General features: G+C 40.7%; 1 protein-coding gene across 2 annotated transcripts in view; it reads right to left on the bottom strand.

The window, feature by feature from the left end:
- Nucleotides 1-14,827, bottom strand: part of LOC122752644 (mitochondrial amidoxime-reducing component 1-like) — a 42,960-nt gene that overhangs the window by 7,443 nt on the left and 20,690 nt on the right. For both annotated transcript variants that reach the window (XM_043999521.1, XM_043999520.1), the window contains 2 exons: nt 6,054-6,115; nt 5,899-5,970 (listed from right to left, as the gene is read on the bottom strand). In XM_043999521.1, coding sequence (XP_043855456.1) covers nt 5,899-5,970; nt 6,054-6,115 — 134 coding nt within the window. The remainder of the gene's footprint in view (nt 1-5,898; nt 5,971-6,053; nt 6,116-14,827) is intronic.

The following is a 14,827-nucleotide window of genomic DNA, read 5'->3' as shown; positions in this document are numbered from 1 at the left end:
AGATGGTCTCTACAATTCCTTCTGGCTTTTAGTCTATGATTCTGTGGGCTTCAGCTTCACTGAAGTGGGGAAGGAGCTGAAAGTCAACCCATCATGTGCAGTGTTTGCTTTCTCCAGGTCCTTTTAGCATGTTCAGGGGTTACCCCACACACAGTCACTCAATTGCCCTAATTTTAGTCTCAGTGATGATTTTCAGGGCAGCAGGGTGGCAAAGTGGATAAGAATGCCAGACCTGGAATCATGAAGACTCATCTTCCTGAGTTCAAATCCAGCATCAGACACTAGCTGTGTGATCCTGAGAAAGTCATTTCACCCTGTTTGCCTCAGTTTCCTCATCAGTAAAATGAGCTGGAGAAGGAAGTGACAAACCACTGGAGTATCTTTACCAATGTAAGGGGCTAAAATTCTAGCTAGTCTGTCTAAAATATCTAATGAGTGTTCACCAATAAATTAGAAGCTTTAGCAAGAGTTAGACTTTTAAGCATTTATTAAGGAGAATAAGAATTTGGTGAAGAGAGAGAGAAAGGCCTAGATTCAGCTGTCTATCTCAGGGAGCCAATGTCTCCAGCTCCTCTCCCCGCTGAGGTCCTCCAGAAAGAGCCCAAGAGAGCAAGCCTCGCCTCTTTTATAGAAAGTACCCACGAGCAAATGTTACTTCCTGACACCAAGGAAAACCGCATGGCTTGCCCCCAGATGCCTTCTCCTCATGGTGGAGCTTTCCTACAGTAACTCCCCAGCAGGTGGCGTCATTCCGATCATTATACCAAGAAAAGCCCAAATGAGGTCACAAAGAATCAGATATAACTGAAAACCAACTGAACAACAATGCATCTTTTAGGATTATGGGATTTTATTTCATCATTCTAGATTATGTGTTGTTTTCACTTACATGCTCCCACTATCTTCATAGCAATCTGTGTAGTAGGTAGAGAAAGTAATATTATTATCGCCATTATAGAGATGAGGAAATGAAGCCTCAGGGAGATTTTCACTTGCCCAAGGTAACTAGCTAGTAACAAGCTAGAATCTAGGTAGGTCTTCTGACTCCTAATTCAGTTTTCTTTCCACTGTGTCATGGTATCTCACAAAGAAGCACAGTCTTACTCACTCTAGGTATGTTGGAGAGTATTTCTAAGGCTGGCTTATTACCAAATCATTTATTCCTTCAACAAGCTTTGATTAAGTGCTTACTGTATTCACTACACTGTAGTTTGTGCTCTCTCTCTGCCCTTTTATACTTGCTAGTGCATTCATCCAACACAACCCACTCTTTGTGGTGCCAGTGCTATCTCACAACTTGAGAAGAGCTCCCTCATGCTTTCTTATAGCTGTTAGGCAAATCCCACAATGTCCAAGAAACATTGTGGCCTAGTGGAAACACTTGTGTTCTGGTCTCTCCTCTGACATCTACTAGCTGTGTGACTAGGGGCAAGTTGTTAAACTCTTCTCAGCCTGTTTCCCCATCTGTAAAATGGGAATGATACTATCTGCATGCACCTATAAGACAAGGTGACTGAGAATCAAGTGAGACAATGTCTGCCAAGCACTTGGAAATCCTAAAATCCCTATATAAAAATCAGTTATCCATTATTATTTCTTGCATTCTTTTTTTTTTTTTTTTAGTGAGGCAATTGGGGGTTAAGTGACTTGCCCAGGGTCACAGAGCTAGTAAGTGTTAAGTGTCTGAGGCCGCATTTGAACTCAGGTACTCCTGACTCCAGGACCGGTGCTCTATCCACTGCGCCACCTAGCCGCCCCCTTTCTTGCATTCTTAATGCTTTGCCCCACAACACATCACTTGCCAGCAAACCTCAATTCCTGTTGTCAAGCAGAAAGTCTAGACAGCTCAGATAGGAGATTCAGAAAGCATCATTTCCTAAATAACTCAGACATAAAGGGCCGAAGAGCCCGGCTCCCTGCTGCAAAAACAGAGGGGCTATTTTCTGACTCCAGTGTTGACTTAGCTTCTCCATAATTTATGTGAGCCTACAGGGCCCCTTTCCCTTCCAATTTATGACCACCTGTCTTGGGGGAGTCTATAAATTACACTTATGACAATTTAAATCTTAGTAAGAGATAAGAGAGAGACACCTAGGTTGGCTGCGCTGTCTCACAGAGCATTAGAGGCAATTAGGCCCAGATTGTTGGGATATATGAATACTTGTAATACATCTGCACAAGGGCATCAGCTCCCGGTTGCACATTCTTATTGTGTTTACCTTTGTGCCTGGAGTCAATTATCCCCTTCCAACAAACACACATTCACAAATGGAGGAGGAGCAGAAAATACAGAGGTATTGCAGGCAGGGCTCTGGGAGCCTTAGAGGTACAGGCATCAAAGTGAACTTTCTCACTCCAGTGGGCAAAGGTGACTGTTTTAAAGTCTGAAATCATACAGTATCTGAGAGGAGGAGAGGAGGTAACATTTAAATGGAACAACAGTGACCTCCCAAAGTGACTTGGATGATTCATGCATTCCAAGCAGCAGGAAAATGTGAAGGGGCCAGTGCTTTTATGTTTAAAGGAGCCTAACTCCTGAGACTCTTTAGAAGAGTCACATAACAGAGTCAACTAGGCAGTACAATGGATAGAGCACCAGGCCTGAAGTCAGGAGGACATGACTTTGAGCTTCAGGCACTTACTAGCTGTGTGACCCTGGGAAAGTCACTTAACCTCTGCGTGCCTCAGTTTTCTCATTTGCAAAATGGGAATAAAAATAACACCTACCTTCCAGGGTTTTGAGAATCAAATGAGATAATTGTAAAATGCTTAGCACAGGAGCAGCTAGGTGGCGCAGTGGATACAGCACTGGCCCTGGAGTCAGGAAGACCTGAGTTCAAATCCGGCCTCAGACACTTAACACTTAATAGCTGTGTGACTCTAGGCAAGTCACTTAACCCCAACTGCCTCACCCCAAAAAAAAAATGCTTAGCACAGTGTCTGGCACATTGTAAACATTACATAAATGTTAGCTGCTAGTAGGAATAGGAAGAGGAGAAGGAGCTTGTCTTTTGTTTTTCAAGAGGACCAATGATATCATGGAGTGAGGATTTAAGTGAGGCAGAGTTTCACAGAGTTGTCAGCCTCACCCTCTCTTCCAGAGTCATCCAATTCCAGTGGCAAGACAAAAGTCAGGGCAACTGGTGATAGCCAGGATGAAGTTAATGACCTTGGCAGTTAGGTGACACAGTAGGTAGAATGCTGGGCCTACCTCATCTTCCTGAGTTCAAATCTGGCCTCAGATACTTACTAGCTGTGCTACCCCGGACAAATCACTTTACCCTATTTACCTCAGTTTCCTCATCTTGTAAAATGAGCTGGAGAAAGAAAAGGAAAAACCACTCCAGCATCTCTGCCAAGAAAATCCCAAAAAAGGGCCATGAAGAGTCAGATATGATCTAACAACAAACCAAATTCCAGTAATAGCAGCAGCAGCAGCAGCAGCAGCAGCAGTAGTAGTAGTAGTAGTAGATGTTATTGTATAAAGAATTCCTAGTTTGGAGTCAGGGGATCTGAGACTGAACCTCAGTTCTGCTACACATGAGTGGTATCCTTTGGCAAATCAATAAACCTCTTTAAATGCTGGAGACTGAGTTTTAGTAGCTGCTTGAGGTTTTGCAACACCTCATTCCTTTCCTACAAATACTGCTCTGCATGCTATTCATATGTAACTCTCTGGATTTTGTTTTGTTATATGGCTGAGAATTTCACAAGGCTCATTTAGATAATGCTTTAAGCTCCCAGGACAGCCCAAAAGAACGGAGAGAGCAGTGTTGATCAAAACAAACTAAATACATAACTAGCATTTCTATCGTGCTTTAAGGCTTGCAAAACACTATTATCTCATTTTATCCTCACAACAACTGAGATAGGAAGATACTCTTATTATCCCCATTTTACAGATGAGGAGACTGAGGCTAACAGGGTAAAAGGACTTGCCCAGGGTCACACAACTAGTAAGTGTCTGAGGCCAGAATTGAACTCAGGAAGACTTTTCAAGAGTCTTCCTGACTCCAGGCTTGGCATTCTATGCACTATGCCACTTAGCTTCCTCTAAATTATAGATGCATAGAATTTAGAACCAGAAGGCATCTTAGACATTATCACCAGATCCACTCTATCCCACATTTTGCAAATGAGAAAAATGACCTCTAAAGAGGTTAAATCATTTGCCCAAGGACACAGTTCATAGGTTGCAGAATTAAGATTCTTTTTTTTTTAGTGAGGCAATTGGGGTTAAGTGACTTGCCCAGGGTCACACAGCTAGTAAGTGTTAAGTGTCTGGGGCCGGATTTGAACTCAGGTACTCCTGAATCCAGGGCCGGTGCTCTATCCACTGCACCATCTAGCTGCCCCCAGAATTAAGATTCAAAATGGATTCCCTGACTCCAAATCCAGGAATTCTTTATACTACACCGAGATGCCTGTTATTACTCTTCGTGGTATATGGGAGGCAAGGAGGATCACAATGTCATCATCATTTAACACTTGCACCATGCTGGTATGTGCTCCTACCTCTCAACTCTTCCCTTGGCCTATGGAGTTCAAATGATCAAACGATGATGCTTGGATTGCTGAAGTGTGGTGCCCAAAACAGCACAAAGGAACTCAATGGGGAGAATTCTTTTCAAAATAGGAACTTCAAAGTAACCCCTTAGGCAAAAGACTATGGGCACAAATTTTCTACTTCCATTTAAGCACAGTGGAAAAAATATGGTGGTACTTGAGGCTAGGGGATCACTTGAGTTTTGAGCTATGGTAGTGTTATGGGAGGATTATGGGCCCCAGTTACCCCAACAGTTGTCTGGGGAGGTCAAGGAACTTTTTCCTTGAAACCTCAGGAGTTTCCCCTTGAAATCAAATAGACCTCTCCTTGAGCTCAATCAAGGACATACACACCCAAAAGAGATAAGCAGCACCAGATCAAACTAAGCATGCTCCAGGACCACCACCCCACATTCCAGACCCCCTGAGCACCTGGATGAGGTAATCCTGTTGGGAATGACTACATCAGGAAAAGACCACCCGGAACCGCCCACCAGCAGACTGCTTGGACCCACCAGGATGGAGTTAACGCCCATCACCAGATTGCTCACAACAAATCATCACCTACCCCAGCCCACCACCAGAGGACCCCCCAGCCCATCACCCAGTAAGGGACATTCTTACCTACACCATCTGAACTCTATAAAAAGGTGCTTCCCAAGCTAGTCGGGGAGGAAATCGTTTTGTTTCTCCAAAACCTTCTTCCCGGCCAGTTTCTCTTGTACCCCAATAAACCTGTTCTTTTATTCCTGAATAGGACTTGCGTGAGAGTGTAATTCTTTACAGAGGAATCCTAAGGACCCACGTGCTTTCCCCCCATATCAGTATGGAATAAATCCAGCACCAATATGAGACAAGGAGAGGAGAAAAGAGAGGAGGGGAGGGGAGGGGAAAAGAGGAAAGGGGAGGGGAGGTTAGGAGAGGAGAGGGGAGGGGAAGGGGAGGAGAGCTTTGGCTCACCTCACATCTCTGCGTTTCATATTCCTCAACCGAAAAATGAAGATGTCTAACCTAGATGACCTTTGAAGTGCCTTCCCTCACTAAATCCATCACTGGATTTGGGGTCTAAAGACCTGGACTTAAATCCTGCCCCCAAACCCTGGCCAATTCACTTCATGTGAGATAATGTATCTAAAGCTTTTTGTAAACCATAGTGTGATATTGAGATATATAAAATCAGTTATTATTAGTCACCTCTTTGGGTCTAAGTTTTCTCATGTAAAAAATTAAGGGGTTACCTAGTTAATTTCTAGGATCCATTCAAAATCTAAAATCCCGTGATGCTAAGTATTAGGTGTCATTTGTCCTGAATACACAAATCTAAGCATCAGTTGGCTTTCTGTTTTGTCATACCTCCTTAGGGTTTCCAGGGGTTCCTTCCTGTTCATGATGCCAGTGTCTGGATCCACAGTGGTTAAAATGCACCTAAACAAAAGAGAGCAAACATTAGATTATAGCTGGAAATGAGTGACAACACCTATTTCTTCCATTGAATGTATAACACTTACCGGCCACAAGCCATTATCCTTTTCATTTCCACATCGCCAATGAGGATTTCATTCCAAGAATCCTAGGAAATAGGTAGAATTCACATTTATGCCATCATGCCTAAATTACTTGTCTTGAACACCCAATATAAAAAAATTTCTAAATTATTTAGCTCAAAGTCACAAGGATATGATGCTAACACCAACAACAATTTACCTCAATAAGTACTTCATAATTTTATTTATAAAGCATTTTCATACACAGAACCTTCATTTGATCCTTGAAACAACTCAGTGGATGCAAATATTATTATCCCCCTTTTACAGATAAGAAAATTGAGGTTCAAAGAGGATTAAAAGATTTGGCCATGGTCACAGAGATAGTAATCAGAGAACTCAAGACTTAGATCCAAGGTTCCAGATTCTTGATTCAAAATGTTTCAAGTATTACCAAGCTGCCTTTTCTGGAAGAATGGAATATATCACTAGCCTTATTCTCCCTGCCCTGCCTTTGTTATGTGCCACTTTTCCCTCCCTAGCTGGAATGCTCTCTCTCTCCCGTCCTTTTTTTTTTTTTTTTTTTTTTTGGTGAGGCAATTGGGGTTAAGTGACTTGCCCAGGGTCACACAGCTAGTAAGTGTTAAGTGTCTGAGGCTGGATTTGAACTCAGGTCCTCCTGACTCCAGGGCCGATACTCTATCCCCTGTGCCACCTAGCTGCCCCTCTACCTCCTTTTAATTCACCTCCTCTATGACCAAAACCTGGCTCAAAACTCACCTCCTTTAAAGTGGCTATGATCAGTTGAGATATTTGGTAGGTGCTTAGCACAGTACCTGACACACAGTAGATGTTTAATAAATGCTTATTTCCAGTGTGATCTTTGGCCATTCGTTTACTTTCCCTAAACCTCAATTTCCTCATCTTGGACTAAATGATCTCTTAAAGTCCCTTCCAGCTCCAATAATCTATGAAATGATTAACCTATTTTATTGATGGAGGCATTTCACCAGCCAATGCTGATTATACTGCTAACCTTCTCATCTGGTATGACACTGGCCCAATTTTCCCACAAATTCTCCATAGAGAGTTCTCTTAATAAAGATGTCCTTGTTCTTTCAGTTTCTTGGGGACATTCATGGCTGTCCATCTACTGTCACTATTCTCATGATATGACCAGCCCACCTCCTTGTATGGTCATGTCTTCCATAAAGTTTTTGAATGCTTCTTCTCATGCACACATCATTGGCAATATGTCTTGTATATATTTTTTGTTTGTTTGTTTTAGTGAGGCAATTGGGGTTAAGTGACTTGCCCAGGGTCACACAGCTAGTAAGTGTTAAGTGTCTGAGGCCAGATTTGAACTCAGGTACTCCTGACTCCAGGGCTCTATCCACTTCGCCATCTAGCTGCCCTATATATATTTATTCATTCAAGGAAAGCCTACATTTCAAAACACTTTAAACCAGCAAGTATTTCTTGGGTACTTATTATTCAGAAGGAACTGTGCTAGGAACCAAGGGGGATATAAAGAAATATAAGCCAAAACTCCTTCCTTCAAAGAGTTTACAAGAATCCATGTAAGATAGTTCATAAAGAAGTTCATAGAAAGTTAAGACAAATAGTTCAAGACTTTGATCACAAGATACTCAAAGATACTCAGTCCTTGATCATTTGCCAGATTAAGTAAGGGGATACCAATTGCCACAGGAATTTGGAGAAGGAATGGTAAGAAATGGTTTTGAGCTGAGCCCTGAAAAAATGGTAGGCTTGGACCCTGAGATCCCACTGCTAGGCAAATTCCTCAAGAGGGACAAAGACAGAAAGGTTCTATATATGCTAAAATATTAATTGTAGTATTCTTGTGGTAGTAAAGAATGAGGGAAAATAGATGCTCACCAATTTGGGGAATGGCTGAACTAATTAGGCATCACAAATTTAATGGAATATTACTGTGCTAAAAATGACATAATGAAGAATTCAAAGAAAGGAAGACTTATATGAACTGATACAGAATGAAGTGAGAAGAGGCAGAAAAACAATATATACAATGACAACATTTATGTAAGTGGAAAGTGATAAAATGAAATGGAAGGTTATGCAATTATAATCATAAAACTTGGGCCCGGGGCAACTAGGTGGCGCAGTGGATAGAGCATCGGCCCTAGAGTCAGGAGTACCTGAGTTCAAATCTGACCTCAGACACTTAACACTTACTAGCTGTGTGACCCTGGGCAAGTCACTTAACCCCAATTGCCTCACTAAAAATAAAAAAAAAAAAAAACCGTGGGCTCTGGGAAGAAATGTAAAAATGAACCTTTCTCCCTCCATTCTAGATGCCATGGGTGTGGAATCTTATATACAATGTCAGACATAGTCCATGTGTTTGATAGTTTTGCTGAACTGCTTTTTTCTCTTTTTAAAAAAATCTTTGTTACAAAGGAAGGCTTACTAGGACCATGAAAAGAATGGAGTGAAAGAGATATTTCAGAAATGAGATAATATATGTAGCATGTTTTGTAAACCATAAAGTGCTATGTAAATACTAGCTATTATAAAAAAATTAAAATAAAAAAGAAAGGTATGATGTGAGTGGGTTGAAAAAATAGGGAAGATAGAGGACATTCTACTAAAGATTTTCTAAATATGTTTAACAGAAATCAGAAATATAATGGGGATACAAAGAACAACAGCATGCTACAGAGCCCATTAGCGATGGGTGTTGGGTGCATATAGTGTGATAGGGAGGGTAACTAGGTGGCTCAGTGGATAGACTGCCAGGTCCTGAAGTCAAAAAGTCTCATCATCCTGAGTTCAAATTCAGCCTCAGACACTTCTAGCTGTGTGACACTAAGCAAGTCACTTCATCCCATTTGCCTCATTTTCCTCATCTGTAAAATGAGATGGAGAAGGAAATGGTAAACCACTCAAGTATCTTTGGCAAGAAAACTCCAAATAGGGTCACAAAGAATCACACAGACACAAGTGAACATCAAGTATGATGGGCAAAGGTCAAGTTCTACAAGTAATTTAAATGTTCACCTGGGTATTTGGCTTCCTATAAATCTATCCTTTATCAGTCTGAAGACATAGCTTACCTACCATGAGACAGAATACTTTCACAAAATGTGGCCTTATGTGAGCTAATGTGTGTATATGTGATGTGTATATTGCTGTATTAGAAAAAAATCAGGAAAATTGTTGCTTTTATTGACTTCTTACACCAGAGTCAAATGAGCAACTATTTGGCAAAGGCCTGCTCTACAAAGGATTTACCACACGGGGGCAATGTGCTCACACAAAACCTGGAGGTTACAGCAAAAAAACCTAATCAAATCTTAGGGACAGAGCCTGGGTCTGTTTTTTATTCATATAAGGAACACCTGGTGGAGGAAATTCTACCAATTCAAAAAAATGCTTTCTTTGCCACTTACTGTATCAGAAGGTTGTCTAAAGCACTCAACTGACTTGTCTAGACACAGCCAATCTATATCACAGAAGAGACTTGAACTTGGTCTTCTTGGCTCCAGAACCAGCTTTCAATCCATTATACTACTTTCCTCCAATGAAATTGTTGGATCGTAAATTTAGAACTGGAAAGGGTCTTCCCCTTTATTTTATGGGTGAGGAAACTGAGGCCAAAAAACATTAAGTGACTTGTCCAAGGTACTTTGATTCTAAGGCGAATGTTCCTCATTCAGCATTCATATATGCATTCATTCCCTCAATAAATATTTACTTATAGCTTACTATACACATAGTTTTTTCGTTAAGAGATAGTCCTTGCAGGGCAGCTAGATGGAGCAGTGGATAGAGCACCGGCCCTGGAGTCAGGAGTACCTGAGTTCAAATCCTGCCTCAGACACTTAACACTTATTAGCTGTGTGACCCTGGGCAAGTCACTTAACCCCAATTGCCTCACTAAAAAAAAAAGAGAGAGAGATTCCTTGCCCTCAAAATTTCTTTACTCATGCATCATTCTGTTAAGGAAATATGACTTCTGATTCATGGAGGGACTTCTGGTTGAGGGAAATTCAGAGAAGAAGAGAAAAGATAAGTGAAAAGGAAGACCTGGACCTTGAATGATAGATGGGAGACCTCCCCAGAGTTACAGGCAGGCCAGTGGTATAAGCCAATACCCCTACGTGTTTCTTGATTTCCAGCCCCTGTGCCCCCAGAGACTGCTAACATAAAAATTCTCAGGTGAGATTATTCTCTCCTTAGTTATACTGAGATTTTATTTTGCTCCTGAATCAAAGAACCTCTAATCTTTAGTAGTTTCTCACCTAAGGCACATAGGACAGCTAGGCAGCACAGTGGATAGAGTGAGGGCATGAGGTCAATAAGACCGAAGTCGAAATCTGGCCTCAGACACTTACTAACTGTGAGACCCTGAGCAAATCACTTAACCTTTTTTACCTCAGTTTCTTCATCTGTAAAATGAGCTGGAGAATGAAATGGCAAACCACTCTAGTATTCTTGTTAAGAAAACCCCAAATGGGGTCACAAAGGGGCAGACATGACTGAAACAACTGAACAGCCAAAGTCTATCACCCAAACTAATCTGCAGTTTCCCTTCATTTCTGTTTTATCACTTGCTGTGATGAATATGGTTTTTTTTCTGTTTTCTGTAATTATCTTTTCTATAACAAGCATTTACTTGGAGGGGAGCTAACATGACTGAGAACAAGTTAACTGTTATTTTCCCAGTCTGGGTTAGGATTACTTTCCATCCAGAGCAACTAGATAAAACCCAAAGCATCATATCACTAGATTAAAAATGTCTGTTGTCTAATAGACATAATTCTAGTCTAATATTCCTCTTCTAGGCAGGAAAGCAAAGGAATGATCACCTAGTTATAGCCACCGTGTGTGTGTGGGGGGGGGTGAAATGAGGGTTAAGTGACTTGCCCAGGGTCACACAGTTAGTATCAAGTGTCTGAGGCTGGATTTGAACCCCGGTACTCCTGAATCCAGGGCTGGTACTCTATCCACTGTGCCACCTAGCTGCCCCCTAGTTATAGCCATCTTCCTACTTTCCACAAAGACAGAAATGTTAGTCTTGCTTGGAGAAGTAGAATTATCCACTTCAGATCTCTATTTATAAATCCCTTTCACATATACCCTTGGTTCCTATGGCCCAGCACAACCTGCTACACGGAAGTAGGGGAGTTCAGCTATTTCGTATATAAATATTTATATACCAAATAATATTATAAATTTATATTTATAATGTAAATTATAATAACTTATAATTTATAGTGCTTATATAATATGATAATAGTTATCATTTATAATAATAGTATGTATTAAATACCTACCATTTATAAAACCTGGTTTCTAAATACAAAAATAACTAAAAAATCAAGCTAGACTATAAGTACCAAAAGAGAAGCATAAACAAAACCTTATCAGTGCTCATCTCAGAGAGTAATCACTTTGACTTCAGGCTAGGGTAATCAGCTCTCTCATGAGAGAGAGAGAGAACAGACAAGAGCTAAGCCTAGAAGAATTTCAACTGGCAAAGTGTCCAGGGAGGAGGGGGTAGTGTATACAGGTAGCAATAGCAAAAAATAAAAATCAGTCTAGTTTTGCAGCAGAGTAGGGTTTAAGTAGGAAAAAAATAATGGGGGAGGTGAGACTTGAAGATAAGATTGAGATGCCAAGGGCCATATTGTAGAAAGACTTTAAAACTGAGAGAACAGGTTCTATTAACTGCATTCTTACACATGCAACAAGTAAGCATTTCAGTAATGCCCTGCTATATAAATTTGGCCACACAGGGGCCAACTTGTCAAAAAAACTGAATTCCATTTTAGACAAGCTGAGTTAGAGGTTCTAGTGGAAAGACAGGTGACTTATTGGGCTAAAGATTCTGGATTTTATGTTGAAGATAATGGGGAGCCAATGAAAGATACAATGGAGAGAACAATAAGCTTGGAGTGCTGAAATTGGAGTAGTGGGTCCTGAGTTTTAATCCCAGTTAAAGTCACTTACTACTTGTGTGAGCTGAGGAAAATTACTGAACTTTTCTGAGCCTCAATTTCCTCATCAATAAAATGAAGAAGTTGGCTGAGATGACTTCTCAGTTCTATGAGCCTATAATGCTTCTCCAAAAAAAATTACATAGAATCTTTATTTAAGATTATCAATCTAATAACATAGAAACATGGGCTTGGGGCAAGAAGGGACTTGTTCAAGATCATACAGAATTTAAGTATCAAAGGCAGAATTTGAACCCAGCTCCTCTGACTCTCAATTCACTATTCTTTCCACTGAAGCACATTACTTCTCACAGTAGTGTTAGATTAGGCACATCTAAACCTCAATGAAATCGAAGCTTCAAGGACAGAAAAATATTCAAGTGCAGAGGCTAGTAGATTAAGCAGACCACAGTGATATGGAAAAGAGACTTCAAGATGCCCTTAGTCCTTTCAGGTTGGTTGACCCCGCACCAAGGAAAATAGGTACCAAACCAAATGTAGTTTTTCCTGGCAAAGTGTCTATAGCACCTGGGATTGATGGATGCATTCTATGTTTCATCCAATAGATGCCTGTGCTTTTATTATTCATTCATTAAACTAATTAAGGGTATTATTTTAAATCATGATCTGAAAGAAGGTGTCTAAATAAAGTAACAGAAGGGAAGCCAAGGTGGGGGGGGGCGGGCAGTGGAGGCAGGAAGAGTTCATGGTGCAAACAGGTGAGAGTATGAGCCAGAGGTTAAGCAATTGTATATTGGATAGATGCAGAGGGGAAGAAGTGGCTGTGTGGTAGTAATAAGAAAGAAAAATATTAGCCAGATATGAAGGAGAACCTGATATCACCTGGCAAGCTGTCAAATCTAGATAACTAGGAGTATGATATCATCAACAGAAATACAAAAACAAGCAGAGAAAGCTACTCTAAGTTATGGCAATGTGTCATATGTTGATCAAAATGCATCAAAATGGTTGTCTTAATTGCATGCTTACACAAGCAATAAATATGCATGTAAGTAATGATCTGCTATATAAATTACACTACATGGGAGCAAATTTGTCATAAAAACTATTGAGTTCTGGCACAGCTAGGTGGCGCAGTGGATAAAGCACTGGCCCTGGATTCAGGAGTACCTGAGTTCAGATCCGACCTCAGACACTTGACACTTACTAGCTGTGTGACCCTGGGCAAATCACTTAACCCTCACTGCCCCACCAAAAAAAAAAAAAAAAAAAAGAGTTCTATTTAACCAGGTTGTGTTTGAGGCGCTGGTACAACATCAGGTGAGGTGCCTAGCAGGGAGCCAGAAATAAAGATTTGGGGGTTCTTTGCATTGAAAGTCATGGAAACAGTAGACAACATAGAAGGAGAAGGCCTCCTGTTCTAGATGTATGACCCTTGGTTCTAAGTCAGTTAATCTCTGTTGCCTCCAGTCTCCTCACCTGTAACATCAGGGAAATGCACTAGATAATCATTAAGGTCTTTCCAATTTATCACCCAATCCAGATTCTAGTATCATTTATCTACTGGCCACCAAGTCATTCTCCCTCCTTTCTCAAGGAATTCAATACCTGGTTTGTTAATTCCCTCCCTATCCAAATTCCTACCCTTATTCTAGAGGATATTTATGTTGAGGGGTATACAGGTGTTGAGGAAAGACTAGTGCTCTGGTGTAAGGGCACATCATACATTGACCCCAACATAGTGTCATTTTGTCATTGTGGTCCTCCTTGAGTATGAAGGATGACAACTGAACACCATGACCTTTCAATTCTTCAATCTCCTCACTGTCCATGACCTACTCCCTTTCTCCACATCACTGACTGACCTTATCTTCTATTCTTTGTGAAAGATAAAAATCGACTAAAGGCCCTCAGGACTCAAAAGAAGGAAATCACTGGTGATTTTAGAGAGCAATTGCTCGAGTGATGAGATTAGAAGCATGCTGCAAAGGGTTGAGAACCAGCTGAGAAGAAGCAGAGTCAAAAAGTATAGACAATTTTTGCCTAAGGGTTTGGCTCTGAAAGGGAGTAGAGATAGAGAATAATAGGTTGAGAAAATGATCAGGGCTAGTGAGGATTTTTTTAAGGATGGAGGAGTCTTGGACCTGTTTGTAGGCATGAAGGAAAGAACCAAGAGATAGGGAGACATTAACAATTAGAGAAAGGAGGATGCAGAGTTTGCAAGACTCAATGAGATAATGGATGTAAAACACTTTGCAAACTTTAAAGTACTATTTAAATTCCAATTATTGTTACTGTTCTTGGCCTCCAGTCCCTCGGCCTCAGTGGGGTGAAGACTTCCTTCTCTTAGACTTCACTGCCTTCTTCTGGGCTCAAGAAACGCTTATAATGAAATTTAAGGGTATTCTAAGAAATGTTTACTTGGGGGGGAGGCTATACTCATACTTTAAAGTAGGTTCTCAGTCAGTCTCTCAGTCAGTCTTTGCTAGAGCCAGGGAGCTTATCCATTTTCCTCTTTCCCTATTCCCTTGTCATTCATTGGTTTAATTAATTTCACCTTTGCTGTGTATTTTATTCCCATTAACAAAACCTGATTTTTTTGTAGAAAAGAGGCTATTAATCTCCTTTCTTATTGGCCAGGGAAAAATAACTAAAAAAGGTAGTTTGGAGGGGAGGAAACTTTGAACCTAGAGGTCCCTCATTTTCTGAAACCAAATATCATGGCAAGCCACCCAATTAACTCTCTCCATATAAATTTGGCCCCTACAAACTGAACTAACTAGGTCCACTACTTATTTATATTATTTTATCTCAACTTAGATCTCATGGCAACTAAGCAATTTTTTTTTACTG

Source organism: Dromiciops gliroides, chromosome 4 (assembly GCF_019393635.1).
Source record: "Dromiciops gliroides isolate mDroGli1 chromosome 4, mDroGli1.pri, whole genome shotgun sequence".
Lineage (NCBI taxonomy): Eukaryota > Metazoa > Chordata > Mammalia > Microbiotheria > Microbiotheriidae > Dromiciops > Dromiciops gliroides.
Note: the sequence above shows the minus strand (reverse complement) of the source record. Positions and strands in the feature narration are given on the sequence as shown.